General features: G+C 34.1%; 2 protein-coding genes across 2 annotated transcripts in view; both read right to left on the bottom strand.

Moving 5' to 3' along the window:
• Positions 1 to 23,781, bottom strand: part of LOC136027038 (myeloid differentiation primary response protein MyD88-B-like) — a 97,515-nt gene that overhangs the window by 62,122 nt on the left and 11,612 nt on the right. The window contains exon 2 of the mRNA XM_065703957.1: positions 4,018 to 4,186. Coding sequence (XP_065560029.1) covers positions 4,018 to 4,148 — 131 coding nt within the window. The 5' untranslated portion in view covers positions 4,149 to 4,186. The remainder of the gene's footprint in view (positions 1 to 4,017; positions 4,187 to 23,781) is intronic.
• Positions 21,005 to 21,868, bottom strand: LOC136027689 (putative transferase CAF17 homolog, mitochondrial). Its single transcript, XM_065705137.1, has one exon. The coding sequence runs from the start codon at positions 21,866 to 21,868 to the stop codon at positions 21,005 to 21,007; it is 864 nt and encodes a 287-aa protein (XP_065561209.1).

Raw genomic sequence — 23,781 nt, 5'->3', positions numbered from 1 at the left:
ATTGTTGTTTTTTCAGTAAAGCGCAAATTGTGTTATGGTCTTGGGAAGGCATAGGGGTTATCAGTCTTACTCATGCTAATTTTTGCTCGTTTTAATTCTGACTTGGCTATTTATTGTAATTCCTGTTCGTTTTGAGTTTAAATTATCTATTGATAGTGATATGTGGTGGTTTCAAGCTTGGAAGATAGTTTGACTTAATTTTTGCTCATTCTTGGCTCAATAGAGTTCTTTACTTTTCTTTGAAAAACTTGTCTTGTGGGAAAAGTTTTTAAATTAATCTATTGTGAAAAACACCATTGGCTTTGGCTATTCTACTTTTGACTTCTCCATTACATCCAATATCTTTATCAATAATACTACCCAGGTAAGTGAAGCTATGCATTTCGTCTATCTTCTCGTTATCCAACATCAGCTCTTCAGCTTCATTTATTCCTAGTCTAAGCGACTAGGTCTCCTGATCATTAAATTTCCAAACCTATTCTTACCCCCTGAACTCTGAAAACCTCCAAAAATTCATTCATTTTGCTAACACTTTTACCTAGGACACTAAATTCATCTGCAAAATCTATGTCTAGGAAAGTTTAACCTTCCCATTTAATTCCACGCTACTCCTGAACTCCCAAAAACCTCCATTGTTGCACGGAGATATAGTTGTGTCAGCTCAGCGCAATACGTTTAACAATATAATTCGGCCCAAATTTTTTTCAATTATCAACTGTCAGAATTAAATGAAAAATTGCTTCATTTTCCCCCCTAACTAAATAGCCTGACCCAAAGCGAAAAGGAAAATGTAGCTTCTTACTTTAGGATTAAAATGGTAGGAACAATTTGCATTTATTAGAAACTTTATTCTCGTTACAGCAGCCTAATTATTTTTATTATTGTTGTCTAAGAAAAATTCATATGAAATATATAAAATAAAAACAGACCAATTATAAACAATTAAGTTTTTCATAGGGAAAATTTATTAATAAAGATTAACTATATGAAATATCTGCTACATTCTACCATTTTATTTTATAAATATTTAACTGAAATTGAATTATAAACCTCTTTGCAGCGCCATTAATAATGCTGGTATAACGCTAGTTTTGAAATTTACCATGAAACAGGTAAAATTAATATAAAAAGATATTATTTAAAGTTCAAATATGTTAAAAAATTTAAGTTTTAAACCACTTTACTATCGAAAGTTTATTTTCCTAATTATAAAAATCATCGTTTAGGGGGAGGGGGTACCCAAAAGTCCCAAATACAAGGTTGATTACAAAAGACTTTTTTAAGTGAGTATCAATCACAAATAATGCCTGAACTAGTACTGGTAGTTTAAAGAAGAGTATCGAAAAAAAAAGAAAAAAGAAGAGGCAGAATGAAAAGCAGAAAAAAGAAGAAACCCAAAGAAAAACGAAAAAAAGGGAGAAAGAATAATTTTTATTTTTCGATAAACAAGCAAATTACTCTTAGAAAAATTGAGAAAAGCCATTTTCGCTTGAAATTCCTATATGAAAGAAGAGGAAACCTGAATGTGGAATCAAATCAAACGCTTGCGAACCTTGACGAACGTGCTATCGCATTAAATTCCATGGTTGTGATAGATAAAGTCTCTTTTACAATTTCAAGGTTATGTTTTCCTAGTCGCTTATTTTGAACAATCCAAAATAAATTGGAAAAGAAATTTGAATAAAATGAACTGTAAAATTAAAGTGCCTGAAATAAAACAAATTCAGAATGTAAATGTACGTCACGTTGTGGCCATTGTTAAATAGCGGAAATATATACGAACATAAAACTGAGACCTATTTGATTAAATAGAACAAAAACAAGTTTTTTTTTTAACTGAAAGTAAGGAGCGACATTAAAACTTAAAACGAAAAGGAATTATTCCGTATATGAAAGGGCTGTCCCCTCCTCAACGCCTCGCTCTTTACACTAAATTTTTTACTGTTTTAAAAAGTAGAGTTGTGACCAAGAGCCAAACTTTAGCATAAAGAGCAAGGCGTTAGGATAAAGAGCGACAAGTGCACTACAAGTGTTCCTCTGGGGACACCCATGGCACTTGCAGAGAATCTGACTGACTTTTTGTCGATTAAGATAAAAAAAACTGCTGTTTTCTTCTTCTTCTGGATTCCAGCCGCCTTTCTTTCTTTACTCATCTGTTTTACTTTTAAGTATTTTATCTTGAATGAAATTTAACAGGAAAAAAACATCAGTTCACCTACTGGTCTGACAGGATTAAACAACGCCAGAATTAATCAAGTTTTGGGTTTTTAGCTTGCTTTCAGTCTTTAAATATCCTGTTTGCACAGCTTTTACAAGCATAACCCACTTTCGGACACCTTGGTACGGCATGCCGAACCTACCCCGGGTATTGTGCCCGAACGTGGGAGTTCGCCGGGAGAAAATAGTAACAGCAACCCGGTAAAGATGGCGCGTCTCGGAAGAAGCCAAAAGGCAGGCAAATACTAAGAGAATACAACAGTAGTTTACGGCTTTTCTAGTAATCGTAATTAGGCGCAAGGCTTCAGACAAAAATTGAACAAAATTCCAGGTTTAACCACTATAAAACATGATCCTATCTAATATTTTTGGTAAAAGTATTAATCAAGGCCAGACATTATAAAAATATAAACTGCCATCTGGCACAGCTATTGTAATCCACTAGAAGTCCCCATAGGTTTTTATATTGGGATTATTTGCTTTGGCTAAACGTGGGACGGTTTCCCCTATAACAATCTTGATATTTAATTTTACCCAACTGTAAACTTTTGAATTGAATCCTTGGAACAAGAAGCTGTTATCTAACCGTAATGTTATTTGTGTCAAATCGCTTTTATGGTGTTTATGTTTTTTTTTTGTGGAAACTGGAAGTAGGATAGTGGGTCTATTATACTATAGTATTGCAGGAAAAGTAGAACATGAAAAATGCTAAAGGCCGAGTTTTAGCGAAATATAGAATGGAGTTTCTAAAGACCTATATTCAAAGGACCTCGGGAAGCATTTATAAGCAGTCCTCCATCACAGAATCGACTGCCTCCTCTAGACAAGATGCTGCCTAAACCCATGCATACTTCCCAATAACATATACTATGCGTAAACAATGGGCTAATTTCATAACTTACAGGCCTCTCCCCTCAGACTAGGGAGGGGGAGGGGTCATTTCACACCTAAAGACGTAGTTATTTGATATTTCAACTACACTGACAAAAATGGCTATCTCAAAATTTTGATCAGATAACTTTGGATAAAAATGGGCGTGGGAGAAGGCCCAGTTGTCAAAAATGGTCACTTAAATAGAGCACTAAAACTTTTAATTTCCAGTCGAATGCATCCTCTCGCGATATTCTAGGACTATTATTTCATTACTATCACCCCTGAAAACAAAAAATAAATAAATAAACCCACATCCGTGATCTGTCTTCTGTCAAAAACAGCAAAATTCCACATTTTTGCACATATGAGCTTGAAACTTCTACAGTATGATTCTCTGGTACCCTGAATATGATGGCGTAATTTTCACTAAGATTCCTTGAATTTCAGGAGTTGTTTCCTCCAAAACAGTCTCAAAATAAATTGCATATTTTTGATTAATACATCTACAAATGGTTATTCATAAACGAAGCAGAAGTAAAGGTTAGTAAATAGCATTATTTACCGGTGTTTCCACTTTCTACACAAATAAATTTAGGTATTTGCTTTAGTAATTACTATTGAAGAACAGATTTACGCCAGGTAGTGTAACTTTCTAGAGTTTCTAATCTGAATTATCATGATGCTACATATAATGTTTAACATACAGAAAAATTTAACCAGCACACGGTAACAAATTTAATAGAACAAAGCTACTTCTATTTTACGAGATACATTGATTTCGCTACCAATCGCAATTCGAAGTATGTAAAGATGAAACAAGTATTTTTTTTCTTTTCTTAATTAGTTCATTCCTGTTCACTCACTCATAAAAAAGAAGTGAGATAGAGAGCCATTAAACTTAATATAGAAAAATTTAAGAGAAGTTACCTTAAGTGTCCTGATTCGGTTGGTATGATTTTTTTAGGGTTAAGTCCGTTTGCTAGTTGTGAAAGACAATCTGTTGAGAGTATTGCAATTTTTGTTTCGAAAACCTTTTCCTCAATATGGGTCTCGGTCATCGTCTAAATAACATCTTTTTATGAAAATGAAGCGAGAACTAAAAAAAGGTATCAATAATGAAGAGAAACGCAATTCACCTAGAGTTTGGAACTTGTGCATAAAAGAGACACAAATATTAACCTTTACTTTTGCAGTCACATCTCAAATAGAAAAACTAGCCCCAAGTGTCCTTGGTTTGTTCTTTACAATATTCTTGGTTTCTTCTTTACTATATTTTTGGTTTGTAAGAATGAAGTGAGAACTAAAATAAAAGGGTATCAAGAATGAGGAGAAACGCAATTCACCTAGAGTTTGGAACTTGTGCATTAAAGAGACACAAATATTAACTTTTACTTTTGCAGTCACGTCTCAAATAGAAAAAGTAGCACCAAGTGTCCTTGGTTTGTTCTTTACAATATTCTTGGTTTCTTCTTTACTATATTTTTGGTTTGTAAGAATGAAGCGAGAACTAAAAAAAGGGTATCAAGAATGAGGAGAAACGCAATTAGCCTAGAGTTTGGAACTTGTGCATTAAAGAGACACAAATATTAACTTTTACATTTGCAGTCACATCTCAAATAGAAAAACTAGCCCCAAGTGTCCTTGGTTTGTTCTTTACAATATTCTTGGTTTCTTTTTTACTATATTTTTGGTTTGTAAGAATGAAGCGAGAACTAAAACAAAAGGGTATCAAGGAGGAAGAGAAACGCAATTCACCTAGTTTGGAACTTGTGCATTAAAGAGACACAAATATTAACTTTTACTTTTGCAGTCACACCTCAAATAGAAAAACTAGTCCCAAGTGTCCTTGGTTTGTTCTTTACAATATTCTTGGTTTGTTCTTTACTATATTTTTGGTTTGTAAGAATGAAGCGAGAACTAAAATAAAAGGGTATCAAGGAGGAAGAGAAACGCAATTCACCTAGTTTGGAACTTGTGCGTAAAAAAGACACAAATATTAACTTTTACTTTTGCAGTCACATCTCAAATAGAAAAACTAGCCCCAAGTGTCCTTGGTTTGTTCTTTACAATATTCTTGGTTTCTTCTTTACTATATTTTTGGTTTGTGAGAATGAAGTGAGAACTAAAATAAAAGGGTATCAAGGAGGAAGAGAAACGCAATTCACCTAGTTTGGAACTTGTGCATAAAATACACAAATATTAACTTTTACTTTTGCAGTCACGTCTCAAATAGAAAAACTAGCCCCAAGTGTCCTTGGTTTGTTCTTTACAATATTCTTGGTTTCTTCTTTACTATATTTTTGGTTTGTAAGAATGAAGCGAGAACTAAAAAAAGGGTATCAAGAATGAGGAGAAACGCAATTAACCTAGAGTTTGGAACTTGTGCATTAAAGAGACACAAATATTAACTTTTACTTTTGCAGTCACATCTCAAATAGAAAAACTAGCCCCAAGTGTCCTTGGTTTGTTCTTTACAATATTCTTGGTTTCTTTTTTACTATATTTTTGGTTTGTAAGAATGAAGCGAGAACTAAAATAAAAGGGTATCAAGGAGGAAGAGAAACGCAATTCACCTAGTTTGGAACTTGTGCATTAAAGAGACACAAATATTAACTTTTACTTTTGCAGTCACACCTCAAATAGAAAAACTAGCCCCAAGTGTCCTTGGTTTGTTCTTTACAATATTCTTGGTTTGTTCTTTACTATATTTTTGGTTTTTAAGAATGAAGCGAGAACTAAAATAAAAGTGTATCAAGGAGGAAGAGAAACGCAATTCACCTAGTTTGGAACTTGTGCGTAAAAAAGACACAAATATTAACTTTTACTTTTGCAGTCACATCTCAAATAGAAAAACTAGCCCCAAGTGTCCTTGGATTGTTCTTTACAATATTCTTGGTTAGTTCTTTACTATATTTTTGGTTTGTAAGAATGAAGTGAGAACTAAAATAAAAGGGTATCAAGGAGGAAGAGAAACGCAATTCACCTAGTTTGGAACTTGTGCATAAAATACACAAATATTAACTTTTACTTTTGCAGTCACATCTCAAATAGAAAAACTAGCCCCAAGTGTCCTTGGTTTGTTCTTTACAATATTCTTGGTTTCTTCTTTACTATATTTTTGGTTTGTAAGAATGAAGCGAGAACTAAAATAAAAGGGTATCAAGGAGGAAGAGAAACGCAATTCACCTAGTTTGGAACTTGTGCATAAAAGAGACACAAATATTAACTTTTACTTTTGCAGTCACATCTCAAATAGAAAAACTAGCCCCAAGTGTCCTTGGTTTGTTCTTTACAATATTCTTGGTTTCTTCTTTACTATATTTTTGGTTTGTAAGAATGAAGCGAGAACTAAAATAAAAGGGTATCAAGGAGGAAGAGAAACGCAATTCACCTAGTTTGGAACTTGTGCATAAAAGAGACACAAATATTAACTTTTACTTTTGCAGTCACATCTCAAATAGAAAAACTAGCCCCAAGTGTCCTTGGTTTGTTCTTTACAATATTCTTGGTTTCTTCTTTACTATATTTTTGGTTTGTAAGAATGAAGCGAGAACTAAAATAAAAGGGTATCAAGGAGGAAGAGAAACGCAATTCACCTAGTTTGGAACTTGTGCATAAAAGAGACACAAATATTAACTTTTACTTTTGCAGTCACATCTCAAATAGAAAAACTAGCCCCAAGTGTCCTTGGTTTGTTCTTTACAACATTCTTGGCTTCTTCTTTACTATATTTTTGGTTTGTAAGAATGAAGCGAGAACTAAAATAAAAGGGTATCAAGGAAGAAGAGAAACACAATTCACCTAGTTTGGAACTTGTGCATAAAAGAGACACAAATATTAACTTTTACTTTTGCAGTCACATCTCAAATAGAAAAACTAGCCCCAAGTGTCCTTGGTTTGTTCTTTACAATATTCTTGGTTTGTTCTTTACTATATTTTTGGTTTGTAAGAATGAAGCGAGAACTAAAATAAAAGGGTATCAAGGAGGAAGAGAAACGCAATTTACCTAGTTTGGAACTTGTGCATTAAAGAGACACAAATATTAACTTTTACTTTTGCAGTCACATCTCAAATAGAAAAACTAGCCCCAAGTGTCCTTGGTTTGTTCTTTACAATATTCTTGGTTTCTTCTTTACTATATTTTTGGTTTGTAAGAATGAAGCGAGAACTAAAAAAAGGGTATCAAGAATGAGGAGAAACGCAATTAACCTAGAGTTTGGAACTTGTGCATTAAAGAGACACAAATATTAACTTTTACTTTTGCAGTCACATCTCAAATAGAAAAACTAGCCCCAAGTGTCCTTGGTTTGTTCTTTACAATATTCTTGGTTTGTTCTTTACTATATTTTTGGTTTGTAAGAATGAAGTGAGAACTAAAATAAAAGGGTATCAAGAATGAGGAGAAACGCAATTCACCTAGAGTTTGGAACTTGTGCATTAAAGAGACACAAATATTAACTTTTACTTTTGCAGTCACGTCTCAAATAGAAAAAGTAGCACCAAGTGTCCTTGGTTTGTTCTTTACAATATTCTTGGTTTCTTCTTTACGATATTTTTGGTTTGTAAGAATGAAGCGAGAACTAAAAAAAGGGTATCAAGAATAAGGAGAAACGCAATTAACCTAGAGTTTGGAACTTGTGCATTAAAGAGACACAAATATTAACTTTTACTTTTGCAGTCACATCTCAAATAGAAAAACTAGCCCAAGTGTCCTTGGTTTGTTCTTTACAATATTCTTGGTTTCTTTTTTACTATATTTTTGGTTTGTAAGAATGAAGCGAGAACTAAAATAAAAGGGTATCAAGGAGGAAGAGAAACGCAATTCACCTAGTTTGGAACTTGTGCATTAAAGAGACACTTGGTTTGTTCTTTACAGTATTCTTGGTTTGTTCTTTACTATATTTTTGGTTTGTAAGAATGGTGAGAACTAAAATAAAAGGGTATCAAGAATGAGGAGAAACGCAATTCACCTAGAGTTTGGAACTTGTGCATTAAAGAGACACAAATATTAACTTTTACTTTTGCAGTCATGTCTCAAATAGAAAAAGCAGCACCAAGTGTCCTTGGTTTGTTCTTTACAATATTCTTGGTTTCTTCTTTACTATATTTTTGGTTTGTAAGAATGAAGCGAGAACTAAAAAAAGGGTATCAAGAATGAGGAGAAACGCAATTAACCTAGAGTTTGGAACTTGTGCATTAAAGAGACACAAATATTAACTTTTACTTTTGCAGTCACATCTCAATTAGAAAAACTAGCCCCAAGTGTCCTTGGTTTGTTCTTTACAATATTCTTGGTTTCTTCTTTACTATATTTTTGGTTTGTAAGAATGGAACTTGTGCATAAAATACACAAATATTAACTTTTACTTTTGCAGTCACATCTCACATAGAAAAACTAGCCCCAAGTGTCCTTGGTTTGTTCTTTACAATATTCTTGGTTTCTTCTTTACTATATTTTTGGTTTGTGAGAATGAAGCGAGAACTAAAATAAAAGGGTATCAAGGAGGAAGAGAAACGCAATTCACCTAGTTTGGAACTTGTGCATAAAAGAGACACAAATATTAACTTTTGCTTTTGCAGTCACATCTCAAATAGAAAAACTAGCCCCAAGTGTCCTTGGTTTGTTCTTTACAATATTCTTGGTTTCTTCTTTACTATATTTTTGTTTTGTAAGAATGAAGCGAGAACTAAAATAAAAGGGTATCAAGGAGGAAGAGAAACACAATTCACCTAGTTTGGAACTTGTGCATAAAAGTGACACATATATTAACTTTTACTTTTGCAGTCACATCTCAAATAGAAAAACTAGCCCCAAGTGTCCTTGGTTTGTTCTTTACAATATTCTTGGTTTCTTCTTTACTATATTTTTGGTTTGTAAGAATGACGCGAGAACTAAAAAAAGGGTATCAAGAATGAGGAGAAACGCAATTAACCTAGAGTTTGGAACTTGTGCATTAAAGAGACACAAATATTAACTTTTACTTTTGCAGTCACGTCTCAAATAGAAAAAGTAGCACCAAGTGTCCTTGGTTTGTTCTTTACAATATTCTTGGTTTGTTCTTTACTATATTTTTGATTTGTAAGAATGAAGCGAGAACTAAAATAAAAGGGTATCAAGGAGGAAGAGAAACGCAATTCACCTAGTTTGGAACTTGTGCATAAAATACACAAATATTAACTTTTACTTTTGCAGTCACATCTCAAATAGAAAAACTAGCCCCAAGTGTCCTTGGTTTGTTCTTTACAATATTCTTGGTTTCTTCTTTACTATATTTTTGTTTTGTAAGAATGAAGCGAGAACTAAAATAAAAGGGTATCAAGGAGGAATAGAAACGCAATTTACCTAGTTTGGAACTTGTGCATTAAAGAGACACAAATATTAACTTTTACTTCTGCAGTCACATCTCAAATAGAAAAACTAGCCCCAAGTGTCCTTGGTTTGTTCTTTACAATATTCTTGGTTTCTTCTTTACTATATTTTTGGTTTGTAAGAATGAAGCGAGTACTAAAAAAAGGTATCGAGAATGAGGAGAAACGCAATTAACCTAGAGTTTGGAACTTGTGCATTAAAGAGACACAAACATTAACTTTTACTTTTGCAGTCACATCTCAAATAGAAAAACTAGCCCCAAGTGTCCTTGGTTTGTTCTTTACAATATTCTTGGTTTGTTCTTTACTATATTTTTGGTTTGTAAGAATGAAGTGAGAACTAAAATAAAAGGGTATCAAGAATGAGGAGAAACGCAATTCACCTAGAGTTTGGAACTTGTGCATTAAAGAGACACAAATATTAACTTTTACTTTTGCAGTCACGTCTCAAATAGAAAAAGTAGCACCAAGTGTCCTTGGTTTGTTCTTTACAATATTCTTGGTTTCTTCTTTACGATATTTTTGTTTTGTAAGAATGAAGCGAGAACTAAAAAAAGGGTATCAAGAATGAGGAGAAACGCAATTAACCTAGAGTTTGGAACTTGTGCATTAAAGAGACATAAATATTAACTTTTACTTTTGCAGTCACATCTTAAATAGAAAAACTAGCCCAAGTGTCCTTGGTTTGTTCTTTACAATATTCTTGGTTTCTTTTTTACTATATTTTTGGTTTGTAAGAATGAAGCGAGAACTAAAATAAAAGGGTATCAAGGAAGAAGAGAAACGCAATTCACCTAGTTTGGAACTTGTGCATTAAAGAGACACAAATATTAACTTTTACTTTTGCAGTCACACCTCAAATAGAAAAACTAGCCCCAAGTGTCCTTGGTTTGTTCTTTACAATATTCTTGGTTTGTTCTTTACTATATTTTTGGTTTGTAAGAATGAAGCGAGAACTAAAATAAAAGGGTATCAAGGAGGAAGAGAAACGCAATTCACCTAGTTGGAACTTGTGCGTAAAAAAGACACAAATATTAACTTTTACTTTTGCAGTCACATCTCAAATAGAAAAACTAGCCCCTAGTGTCCTTGGTTTGTTCTTTACAATATTCTTGGTTAGTTCTTTACTATATTTTTGGTTTGTAAGAATGAAGTGAGAACTAAAATAAAAGGGTATCAAGGAGGAAGAGAAACGCAATTCACCTAGTTTGGAACTTGTGCATAAAATACACAAATATTAACTTTTACTTTTGCAGTCACATCTCAAATAGAAAAACTAGCCCCAAGTGTCCTTGGTTTGTTCTTTACAATATTCTTGGTTTCTTCTTTACTATATTTTTGGTTTGTAAGAATGAAGCGAGAACTAAAATAAAAGGGTATCAAGGAGGAAGAGAAACGCAATTCACCTAGTTTGGAACATCTGCATAAAAGAGACACAAATATTAACTTTTACTTTTGCAGTCACATCTCAAATAGAAAAACTAGCCCCAAGTGTCCTTGGTTTGTTCTTTACAATATTCTTGGTTTCTTCTTTACTATATTTTTGGTTTGTAAGAATGAAGCGAGAACTAAAATAAAAAGGTATCAAGGAGGAAGAGAAACGCAATTCACCTAGTTTGGAACTTGTGCATAAAAGAGACACAAATATTAACTTTTACTTTTGCAGTCACATCTCAAATAGAAAAACTAGCCCCAAGTGTCCTTGGTTTGTTCTTTACATTATTCTTGGTTTCTTCTTTACTATATTTTTGGTTTATAAGAATGAAGCGAGAACTAAAATAAAAGGGTATCAAGGAGGAAGAGAAACACAATTCACCTAGTTTGGAACTTGTGCATAAAAGAGACACAAATATTAACTTTTACTTTTGCAGTCACATCTCAAATAGAAAAACTAGCCCCAAGTGTCCTTGGTTTGTTCTTTACAATATTCTTGGTTTGTTCTTTACTATATTTTTGGTTTGTAAGAATGAAGCGAGAACTAAAATAAAAGGGTATCAAGGAGGAAGAGAAACGCAATTTACCTAGTTTGGAACTTGTGCATTAAAGAGACACAAATATTAACTTTTACTTTTGCAGTCACATCTCAAATAGAAAAACTAGCCCCAAGTGTCCTTGGTTTGTTCTTTACAATATAATTGGTTTGTTCTTTACTATATTTTTGGTTTGTAAGAATGAAGTGAGAACTAAAATAAAAGGGTATCAAGGAGGAAGAGAAACGCAATTCACCTAGTTTAGAACTTGTTCATAAAAGAGACACGAATATTAACTTTTATTTTTGGAGTCATGCATCAAACAGAGAAAGGAGCACCAAGTCTTTCATATAGATTCCCTTTTTATTCTAAGATTTCTACTGGGATTCACTTTTCAAGCACAGTTATAACAAACCAAATATTAATGCTTCTTTTTGTATTATTATGCAACAAGGGTTGCCGCTCAGAGTTTAACAATAACCCCAAATACACCTGAAAAATCCTGAGGTTTGAAATAATTTACATGTTCACACTACCTTACTATTTGCAAATAAAACGGAACGAAAATATAGGATAACTACTATCTAATTTATCCAATTTTGTTTGATTTCTTGCTATTGCATGATGGTCATTATCGTATTCAACATTATTAAATGTCAGTTTTTAACATTTGTGTTTTTTTTTCTTTATATGCTTTGCATGATTTAGTCTAGTTTTTTTTTCAGTTGATAAAGGCTTCGGGAAGTGGAGTCAAAACATTCTTGTTTATATGATTATTAGTGAGAAAATGATTTTTTCTTATTTCCCAATATCTTATTTAAAATATTAAATAATACAATAAATTAGACATTAAATAATAATGTCTAATCTTTAACATACTTTTCTCAAAGTCCCAGTCTCGAGATTGAAATCCCAAGATGCTGAATAGTTCTGAAGAAGTGGTAGCGCCATATGAACTACCATGAAGCATGAACAAAAAAAAACAACATAGCACGAACTTCAAGGTGAACACCAGTTTAATAGGTGCATCTAGGGCAAATGCTGTCACGAAAAATAGATCCACTAGGCATATTGGAATGAAACTATTAATTAGTTTGTGCTCACAAATTGTAAGTATAAAACAACTCGGCCCAATAGTAACCGAAACTCTAATAAAAAAAACTTCGATAACAATAAATACATAAACAAAATAGATAAAATTAATCAAGTTTAATATTACCCTACAAAAGCTAAGTGCCTGAAAAATTTGCTGGAATTTTGAAGTAGAGGGGAACACCATTAAAAAGTGAAGCAATCTGAATAAAAGTCACATCATCAGTTTCAGCATACAGAGAACCATACCTCTGAGGTTTCAATGTTTTGCCTAAAACAATGTGAAATTCCGTATTTTGTACCAGAAGAATTTTTAACTCCGGATCAAAACTACGAGAACAATAAGTGGCAAAACAAGATTATGGGCTATCGGGTGTGTAAAATCTTGTGCTCAAACAAATTCTGCTAGAGATGGCACATCGACACTAGATGTCAATCAAAACCACCCTTTGTTAGACACTACTTTTTCCAGAACTTGTAATCGCTCGCTTGAAAAGTAACCAAATTTCGCTAGAGGATTTATGCTAGGTACAGAAAACGAGGTGAGTTTGAGTTAATATTAAAAAAAGGGGGCTAGATTCAACTAAAATTAGCACTTTGACGTATGCTATCACCTAAAATATTCAGCTCAATTAGCTTTTGAAAATTTCAAATGACTTAATTGATAAATAGTTGTTTCATTCCATCTTATCAAACTATATCCTTTACTGGATCGAATTTTATTTCAAGATTTAGTCTCAGTGTACAAGAGGAGGTGGTTTAACATTTATAATAGTTTGGATTTTATTAAAATTTGCATTTTGACGTTAGATTTTGCCCTATGTTGGCCCATTTTCTACCATATCTTAGACGCTGGGTTCTTCGAAAATATCAATGTCTCAATTGAAAAGTAGTAGTTCTGGAAGTCAGAGAGTTTCAATCGAACCCCATCTAGAAACAGGATGGTTTCACTCCATCTTAGGAAACAATATCATTTACTTGATCGAATTCCGTTCGAGGATTTAAGCCAAGTGCACAAAGCAAGATGAGATAAAACTTATAATACGACTAAGTTTTATTACAATTTACACTCTGACAATTTATGTCACTTAAAATACTAGTTCTTTTTACTCTATGTAAGCTACTGGATTTTCCGAAAATTTCAATGACTCAGCTGAAAGTGATGGTGCATTCTTATCTTAGCAAACTAAACCCTTTATTAGACTAAATAAAAAAAAACAAGTTTTTTTAACTGAAAGTAAGGAGCGACATTAAAACTTAAAACGAACAGAAATTACTTCGTATATGAAAGAGGCTGCTTCCTCATCAACGCCCCGCTCTTTACGCTAAAGTTTGACTCTTTCTCTCAATTCTTCTTTTTAAAACAGTAAAAAAGCTTTAGCGTAAAGAGCGGGGCGTTGATGAGGAAGCAGCCTCTTTTATATACGAAGTAATTTCTGTTCGTTTTAAGTTTTAATATCGCTCCTTACTTTCAGTTAAAAAAACTTGTTTTTTTTATTTAATTTCTGAACGTTTTTGAATCAATGCATGTTTTGATTTTGGCTCTCCGCAGAGGAATAATTAAAACGAAATTTGCATTTTTTTATTTTTTTGGCTAAATGGCTTTCTCATAATTTTGATCGAATGATTTTGAGAAAAAAAGAGCGGGATAGGAAGCCTAGTTGCCCTCCGATTGTTTGGTTAATTAAAAAGGCAACTAGAACTTTTAATTTTTTACGAATATTTTTACTAGTAAAAGATTTACGTAACTTATAAATTAGCTTACGTAAAGAACTTTTGTATTCTCATATTTTTATTACATATATGAGGGGGTTCGCCCCTTTGTCAGATCCTCGCTCTTTACACTAAAGCATAAATTTTGTCCCAATTCATTAAGAATGACCCCAGAATCACAAAAGCCGTAGAATAAATAGTTGAAATTACTAAAAATACTTTAGCGTAAAGAGCGAGGTATTAGGAGGAGTTGAGCCCCTCATATGGGTAATAATTTCTGTTTGTTTCAAGTTTTAATGCTGTTCCTTACTTCCAGCTGAAAGAACTTTTTCATATTTATTTTTTCATTGTTTTTTTTTAAATAATGCTAGTAAATCCTGCGCTCCCTTCATGGAGATTTTCTTCCCCCATGACAAATAATCGATGGAAAGTTCCCCCAGCATATCCCCCTCTTCTAAACCCCTCCCCCCAACCCAAAAAATCTTCCTGAAAACACCTGTACACTTCCCAATAACCATTACTATATGTAAGCACAGGTCAAAGTTTGTAACTTGTTGCCCCTCCCACGGGGACTGTGGGGGAGTAATTCGTCCCCAAAGACATAGTTATAAGGTTTTTCGACTACGCTGAATAAAATGGCTATCTCAGAATTTTGATCCGTTGACTTTGGTAAAATAATTAGCGTGGGAGGGGGCCTAGGTGCCCTCCAATTTTTTGGTCACTTAAAAAGGGCACTAGAACTTCTCATTTCCGTTAGAATGAGCCCTCTTGCAACGTTCTAGGACAACTGGGTCGATACGATCACCCCTGGGAAAAAAAAACGAAAAAACAAATAAACAAATAAACACGCATCCGTGATCTGCCTTCTGTCAAAAAATATAAAATTCCACATTTTTGTAGATAGGAGCTTGAAACTTCTACAGCATGGTTCTCTGATACTCTGAATCTGATGGTGTGATTTTCGTTAAGATTCTATAACTTCTAGGGGGCGTTTCCCCCTATTTTCTAAAATAACGGAAATTTTCTCAGGCTCGTAACTTTTGATGGGTAAGACTAAACTTGATGAAACTTATATATTTAAAATCTATATTAAAATGCGATTCTTTAGACATGGGTATTGGTATCAAAATTCCATTTTTTAGAGTTTTGGTTACTATTGAGCCGGGTCGCTCCTTACTACAGTTCGTTACCACGAACTGTTTGATCAAATTTCATAGGAAAATTGATAGAGGACTCATAGGAGGAGGTGAGTTGGCCTTTATAATACGGTTAGATTTTTTTTTAACTTGCACTTCGAATATAGATGTTATACAAAATAATTGTTGTTTTTTTTAAATATGTTAAACACTGTTTTTTTTAGAAATACCAATGACTCAACTGAAAGGTAGTGCGTCTAGAAGTCAGATAGTTTCAACCGAACACTACCAAGAGACAGGATAGTTTCATTCCATCTTAGGAAGCTATACATTTTACTTGATCGAATTTTATCAGAGGATTGAAGCTAGGTAAACAAAATGAGGTAATTTGATTTCTTGTATTGGCTGGATTTTGTCAAAATTTGTATTTTAACGCAAACTGTCACCCAAAATCAAGTCAAATTCCATAATAGGGAACTATACCTTTATTTGATTGAATTTCGTCAATTGGTTTAGAACATGCATACTAAATGAACTTAGACGATCAAAGAAACACGTGGGGGGACGAGAGCCTCGGGGCTTGCTCCCCTTAGCTATCCCAACTGTTTCCGAATATCAGGGCATTACCTATTTAAATCATCAAGCAGAAGAGGTTTTATCATTCCCACCCCAAACCCCCAAAAAAGATCCCACATTGCCTGGAGTTTATACTCATAATATGGCTAGTATAGTCACTTAAAGTAACTTTTGTTTGAATTCTGAATCATTGGACCATCTGATAAGCAATACAAATACCGTTTTTAAATGTCCTGAGTAAGACACAAATAGCTACTTTAACCATATAATTCTATTTAAATTGTTTCCTCTCATTTTGCTAATTTTTTCCTAGATCCGTTTTTAAGTGTTTACTGTTCAATCCTGGCCGTTTTTCTGCATGCAAATAATCTTTTCCGGAACTGTTCACCAATAAATTCGAGTTTGTCAGCATGAGAAATTTGCTAAAATTTGCTCTTTGACGTTGGCTGTCACCTAAAATCATCAGTTCAACTAGCTTTCAAAATTTCAAGCGCAATTGAAAAAGATGTTTTCATTCCATCTTAGCAAACTATATTCTTTATTAGATCGTATACCATCACAGGATTTAGTATAAGCATACAGAAGGAGGTGATTTAGCATTTATTATAGGAAAATTTTATCCCATTTTGCATTTTGACCTTAGACATCACATAAAATGATCTTTTTGTGTTCCGTGTTAAATGGTGGCTTCTTAGGAGAATCCAAACAAAAGTCGAATCTCTATGTATATAAGGAAATAATATTGCTCGTGTCAAACTAAGCCATAGCTTCCACATATGCCAATAATTTACCAGACATGAGCATGCTGACGATGCTAGAAACCTACGAAGGCATTTTAAAAGCAACTCAATGAGCATTTACCTTTCAATGACCCTCTCTCCAATCTAAAGATTAACCCTTTAAAACTAAACATAATGGCTTGAAGGTTCTTCCATGCTTTCCTTGTGAATTCACAGTGTTGTAATTACTCTAATTGAGGTTTTGATTTATTAAAATAACTCGGAAAACAATTTTGGACACTTTGTTAATCACATTCACAAAGAATTTATCCTTCAATGGGCCACTTCTCTGTCTATCTTGAAAGTAATCCCGAAATTAAATTTCTATCTATAGTTTCTTAGTTATGCAGCTCCTGTCTCATTCATATCTTTGTTTGCCGAAAATAATTTAAATGATAGGTATTGCATAATGGGAGAAACCAACCAAAAACAATAATCAGGAATTCCTCGAGTTGTTTGAAATCATCACTTTTTTTCCCTCCCTTTTTCTTGCAATATGTTCTACCAAATGTACTCACGGAAATGTTTCGAGGGGTATAAAGATATCGCTCAGCGAAATGTTGTCACAATTGATCTGAATATTGTAAACATTTTACTTTATATGCACATTAAGCCTTGTCTCAATAAACATAGTGACTTGGCTCAAGTGGCAAATAACAGCAATAATGATTCTTCATTTTTGGGCAATAGTGTGGATAAGACGAATAGCGCTAGAGTAGAATATAATCATATTTTTCGGTTCCTTTTGATATTGAAGCAGTGCCAGATAAGCAGGTCCAGAATGACTACTAGTTCCGAAAAAAACATGGTTCTTCTAATCATCTTCTGCCACTGCAACTAACAAATTATTACAGCACCAAGTCAACAAAAGGTTATCATATTTGCACAGGCTCCTCTAATCTGTTCACTCCTTACCCATCCTATGAGTTACAGTTTTCTTTAAATCTTTCCTCAAAACTATTCTTACCCCAATCGAGGGTGACCTGCTTTTCGTTTTACCCAATGGATGACCAAAAAGCTCTATCCTTGACAATATATAATCCTTCATCCATGCAATATAATCCTTCAACTAAATTTTTCGTACATTTATGGATTGAAATACAATCGGTCGAACAAGCACTTAAAATTCTCCTTAAACAATTCTTCAAGATACTTTCTAATATATTCTTCTCAGTTTTCAAAGCCCTCGTGTTTCAAAGCCATTTTTGACTCCCGTATTACCGTGGCTTCAATCTTAGTATGAAGAATTACCTCCCTATTCCTCCACACTTTTTTCCAATGCAAAACACCACCATACGATTCGGCTATTGTAGCTTTTTACATCTTCAATACATTCACATTTTTAACTATTAGTACTATCCAGGTAAGTGAATACCCACTGATGACCAGACTAGACCAGCAAAAGAAGGCGAGATCTCCTTAATCATCTCGTCATGTACATGAGATAAGACCAGACGAAAGCTACCCAGAGCAAATTTGTTTACAAGCTTCCGATGGCGTAGTCTCTATGACCCTTTTTACACCAACTATGACGGGACTTCAGTTTTCTCATAAATCCTGTACGAACGTCCTTATTCTCACCACGCCTCTACCTATTACTGCTTTAATCAAGCGTCTACAGAAGAAAAACGTATGGCACTTACTCGAAAAAATCTAGCTTGCTTTAGAATGCCTACAAAACTACGAGGCTTCGGGCCCATACCCCCAACAATCTCAGGATTTTCGTTCAAACCTTTATATTCCCCCATTCGCACATAATTCGTTTTTTTCAATTATTTTTATCATAAGAAATTTAGGCAATGGAGTTATTTATTAATATATATTACTGTGCCTCTTCAAAATCCAGCGTTTTCAACAAAGAGATAGGCTTTTTTCTGAATATTTGATAGTCTTATGACTTACATTGCCGGGAACAATTTAGTGTTTGGATTTATTCCTGCTCCTATCACAGTAGATATTTCTTTTCATGTTACTCCTATTCTTAATTTATTCTTCAAGAAAGCCAGTTTTGATTCCGGGACGAGTCTTTTTCGCTTGTATGCTTTAATGATAATCACTAAATCTTATTCAGACACCTGTGGCTATCAGGCCCATAGACAGAGAAAGGGGGTTTCGAGTCTGTGCTGTACTCTAGAATCTCAAGAACATTACGATTTTTCCAACAGTTTCTAATATCTTCCGAACAATTTGTATTTTCAGTTTTGTTTGAAAAAGCGCTCCTCCCTCAAAAAGTTTTTTTTGGCTTCTTCGTAGAAATGTTGTTCTATTTGACACAAATTCGAAATAATAAGACGAGGATCGAAATTATATGAGTCGGAAGAAGTAAGTAATTTGCACTGGCTCAGGGGCCAACTTTTTGCTCGCCGTGAGACAATAAAAGTTTAGCAGGATTCACCATTTCTTTTGTCATCCAAAAAAACTAATTCACAGGCTTTTTGTTCCTTACTCCATTAGGCGTATTATTGAGTTGGTGCGCTGGATTCGGGATCCCTTGTCTGAGAGGACGCGGGTTCGAATCCCAGTGTACCCAATTCTTCAGTTTGGGACGGGGGTCAGTGGCGTGACTCTGTAAGCTTAGCCAGAGTTGACCCAGCTCTAAATGGGTACCTGGAGAAATCTGGGGAAGGTAAACAGGAAGGGTGTGCGAAAGCACAGGATGGCTGGCCCCCAACCCCCCATTGCACTTCCTGGCTGAAGAGCCAAGAAACGGAGATCAGCACCGCCGGTACGGACTGTAAAGTCTAATGCCGTATCCTTTATTTATTATTATTATTACTCCATTAGGCAATTCCAGCTTAGGCCCTCGCATGACGTTCTTTTCAGGTTTTTCTTATTCTTTAAAAAAAAATTGTTTTTGAGTTTATAGAGCCAACTCATATCTGCTTCCATGGTTCCAAGATTATTTTTTGTCTTAAAGTTTTACATTTCTAGATGGAATATTCTAACTGCCTATTCAGAGTATAAATACATACATTCACACACGCACTGGGTAATGCTAAAAGGTAGCTACAACCTTACACAGCACCCGACCAATTTCAAATTGAAGAGTTAAAATATGCCATTTGAGTACTTTTTTTTTGCTGAATTTGAATGTAAGTTGAAGTTTCAAAAGTCCACAGTTCGGCTGAAAGCCTTATTTCGTCCTCTAAGACAGAACCTTCTACACGAACAAGAAAATTATTCTCCAAAGCAAATTGAAGATTGAAGTCAATGACAGAAGATGTTCTAGTAACTTCTGCGAGCAAAACAGCCAGTGACCTACAGGTATTAGTAAGTTACAATCAATAAAAATTAAATGAGAAGAAATTCCCTAGAAAGTTTTAAACAAACAGATTCAACTTACTTAACAGCATTTGTAAATTAGACAAAAAAAATTCAAAAATTACGCTTAGGTATCTCAGAAAACCATTTTCATAGCCACTAGGACAAGTGCCGGGTGATACAAAGCATTAGACTTAATAAAATTTGGGCTATATATTTGCACATTAGGGGGAGTGTTTGAGGTAAGGTTAGGGGCGCTGTCCACATAATTTACCCCCAACCCGTAATATGCAAATATATAACCCAAATTATATAATTATATAAACTAAAGGTTATATGAAGGTTATATTTCATTAGGACTAAGCTACCTTCACTTCTCGGGTGTGTTTCGTTTAATTAGCAAGTACCTAAGTAACTTTGAAAAATGTTTACCACTAAAAAACATTATCAACATGTATGACATGGAATATCAAAGAATGATTAGCATTCTTTAATCTTTTGGCATCAATAATGCATATAATCCTAATTGCACACAGGCGTAATTCTCTCCTCCCCCAAACTTTGGTCCATAAGATTTCCCTATACCACCGGATCTACAGAATAATGGTCTAAATGCTCTCTATTATTATTTCAGATAGCCTCCTATTAAGTCTCCCTCATACCCTAGTCAAAAGACCAGAAACTGAAATTTTACTTCAGGATTTTAATATAAAAATCCAGTTATTTCACATTTGAAGCACTTAGTCTACGTGATAAATCATCTGGTAGTTCTCTTGCATAGGATTTAGCACAATCTTTGCAATATCGTTTCTTCCAGAAGACACTACAGGACAAGTCATTGCAGACAGTCTTTTCACACTTACTACAATTGGAACCCAGGGAAAGAAACAACCCTTCATGCCGCGGAGAAAACGGATCTCTCATCACATAAGTATCTTCCTTAAATCCAACATTTTTCGCAAATTCCACCCTTTTGCCATAAAACTCAAATTTTTCTTCTAATCCACAAAGAAAACACTTAAACACTTTCTCTTCCATGGGGAATATCTTTAGGCAGCTCAACAGGCCACCATTTTGGTCTTTTGATTGTAACTTTCACTTTCTCAATCAATACTTGATTTGCTTTCAATGCATTTTCTACTCGAATCAACCCAATACCAAGATTTTGAAAAACAGACCGTAGCTTTCCTAGTTTTGCTTTTTTGTCATTTAATATATCACTGCCAGCTAGGCTTTCTGAAACCTCTTTCTCAAAAACTAAAGGCATCAAACGCTTTCTAGTAACTCCTGTGTGGTAAGTCCTAGCTGTCAGTTCTTGTCCAATATAACAGCCTTTGGTGAAGCTCACTCCATGCAAGTAGTCACAATTGGATTCAAGTGGAAAACATTCTCCAGGTGGTAGATCTTCAATACCTTCAGGGATACCAAGTTCAAATCTCTGCAGAGAATAAAAAGTAGTTTTAGAAACAAGTTTTTCGACAAGGTTTGCATCAATAACAGCCCTGGTACCAAGCATTTCTGTACGCGGGTCATGCCAAAAAAGACCTCTAAAGAAATTCAAATCGGACGTGACAACAATGGCAAGATTATCAACAGGATTTACTTCTATTTTTTTCCTAAGCCTGAACATTTTCATATGTTTTACCAAAGAGTTAATGCATCGTGAATCACAATCGAGAAGATAATCGTGGTTATTTTCACGGAAGACTACAACATCAAAAAGAACACGTCCTTGTCGATTCAAAAACATTGTATACATACTTGGCTGCTTCTCTAAGTGGTTAATATCATTTGTTATTAAGCCTTGAAGAAAGGGAGCACTATCCACGCCTGAAACTCTTACAAGACCTCGGTTTGGCGGTGTCTCAGTCCACGTGTGCATGTGGCAATGTTTAAATGTTATTGGTTTTATTTGAGAGTGCCACAGTTTGGAGATCTTTCGGAGCATCATCACCTACAAGACAAAAGCCTTGCACTTCCATTTAGAAATATTGAAAAAAGCAAAATAAGTGAGACGAATACTCAATGACGAATGTCGAGACAAAATATTCTTAATATTTAAAGTGTATTTTGCTTGACATTGAATGCAATACTTTGAAGTATGTTACAGAAATCACCCAACCAATAGATTCGGCTTGCGTTTTGCAGCGGTTACACAGATTAATCACGCGGTTAGTTTACAAAATTTAATTCAAACAATTAAAAGTAATTTTTGCTATAAAAACTAATACGAATAATATAAAAACAGACATGTTAGTCCCTCTTTTAACATAGACACGAATTGAGTCACTTTTCATAGCAAACAGTTGGGTGACTGTTACCTTGTCTTTAATAAGAAAATCAGTTCAATTTTAAACATATAACTTTTGAAACATGTAGCTCAAAAGTTATTTTTTTTAAACTTGTATAAAGAGCCCTCCATATGCTGCCACTCATAGGAGTATACAGTTAAATCTATGAATGATAAATGTATTTTAGTCATTATCACAAAACTACTCTTTTAGACTCAAATTTTTACCAGTTTTCCTCAGGCCAAACTTGACGTGCTAAATTTTCCACACCTTCCGTGTGGGTAAGATGCAGTTTGGCATCAAAAGACTTTTGAAAGATTTTTCATCTTTCTTTTTTGCCTTTCTAAGCCAAAATCATACAAGAACTGGATGAATATAATAGAATACACATAAGCTGCACTGATTTTTGTGTTGTTTTTTATTTCATTCATTCGAGCAGCTAATTTCAATATACGATCTTACAATTGCTAAGAATAATGACAAACCAGTGACACAAATTAAGGACTGACTCAAATATATTCTTGAAATTTGAAAAATTATAGGGGCACTTAAAAGTTAAAAGTAACCAGCTTTATACTTTTGATGACAAAGTTTACTTTGACCAGGATTATAATATCATTTTGCACTGCAATATGATGCTTTGCTCACTAAATAAACTACTTATGCCTCATTTCTCACTACACCATTTTAAAATCTTTATAGCTTATTCCTGAAACATATCGTTTGCTAGTCTAGGGGCCAATAAAACTGATGCTAATAAAGCCTTTGAAATTTACAAACTTTGCATCAGGTTTCAGAAGCTACAGGGGACCTGTGCTAATGCAGTGAACCAGGATGATTGTTAAAGTTGTTGCATTTAAGTTCTAGAACATGCTCAAGATTACTTGGCAAGTCAAAAATCTGTTGGCAAGAGAGTTTCTTAAAGTTTCCTCCAAAAGGTTGAAGATCAATCACAACTGGCTTGCCTTTTATAGTTTATGAGATAGGAGCTTCTATTTTTATCCATAAGCTGTGCAAGGAACATTTTGAAAGAACCTGTTTTATGTGCCTTGATTCTACAAACCATGGATACCAGTTTTGCACAACAAACTGAAGGATAAAATGTTCCAAGCCAAAAATTATCAATATCAACTATGTAAAAAAGCCAGAATGAACCAAAACTTAATTTGGAACTAGCAGCAATGCTTAAATGTTACCAAGATTGCATACTTGACTACTTACATACTTTAATGACAACATAAGTCACGTGTTACCACGTCCTCCCCAGCACTAATGCACAATAGCTCATATGTACAGCTGCTTTCCCTACCCTCCGCATTTACTTGAAATATAACGCAAACCATGAGTTTGGAAACTAATTTGGGGCTCTAGAAACTGCGTAAAGACTGCCAGAGGTTTTTCTTTTAGCCTTATTATTCATTTCATCAAACAGTTCGTGTTAACGAACTGTAGTAAGGAGCGACCCGGCTCAATAGTAACCAAAACTCTAAAAAATTGAATTTTG

The sequence above is a fragment of the Artemia franciscana genome, chromosome 5 (assembly GCF_032884065.1).
Source record: "Artemia franciscana chromosome 5, ASM3288406v1, whole genome shotgun sequence".
Lineage (NCBI taxonomy): Eukaryota > Metazoa > Arthropoda > Branchiopoda > Anostraca > Artemiidae > Artemia > Artemia franciscana.
This window is presented reverse-complemented; position numbering and strand designations above follow the sequence as displayed.

Bases quoted from the DNA above. Each gene is read 5' to 3' on its own strand.
- LOC136027689 (XM_065705137.1), bottom strand. From the start codon at position 21,868: ATGCACACGTGGACTGAGACACCGCCAAACCGAGGTCTTGTAAGAGTT.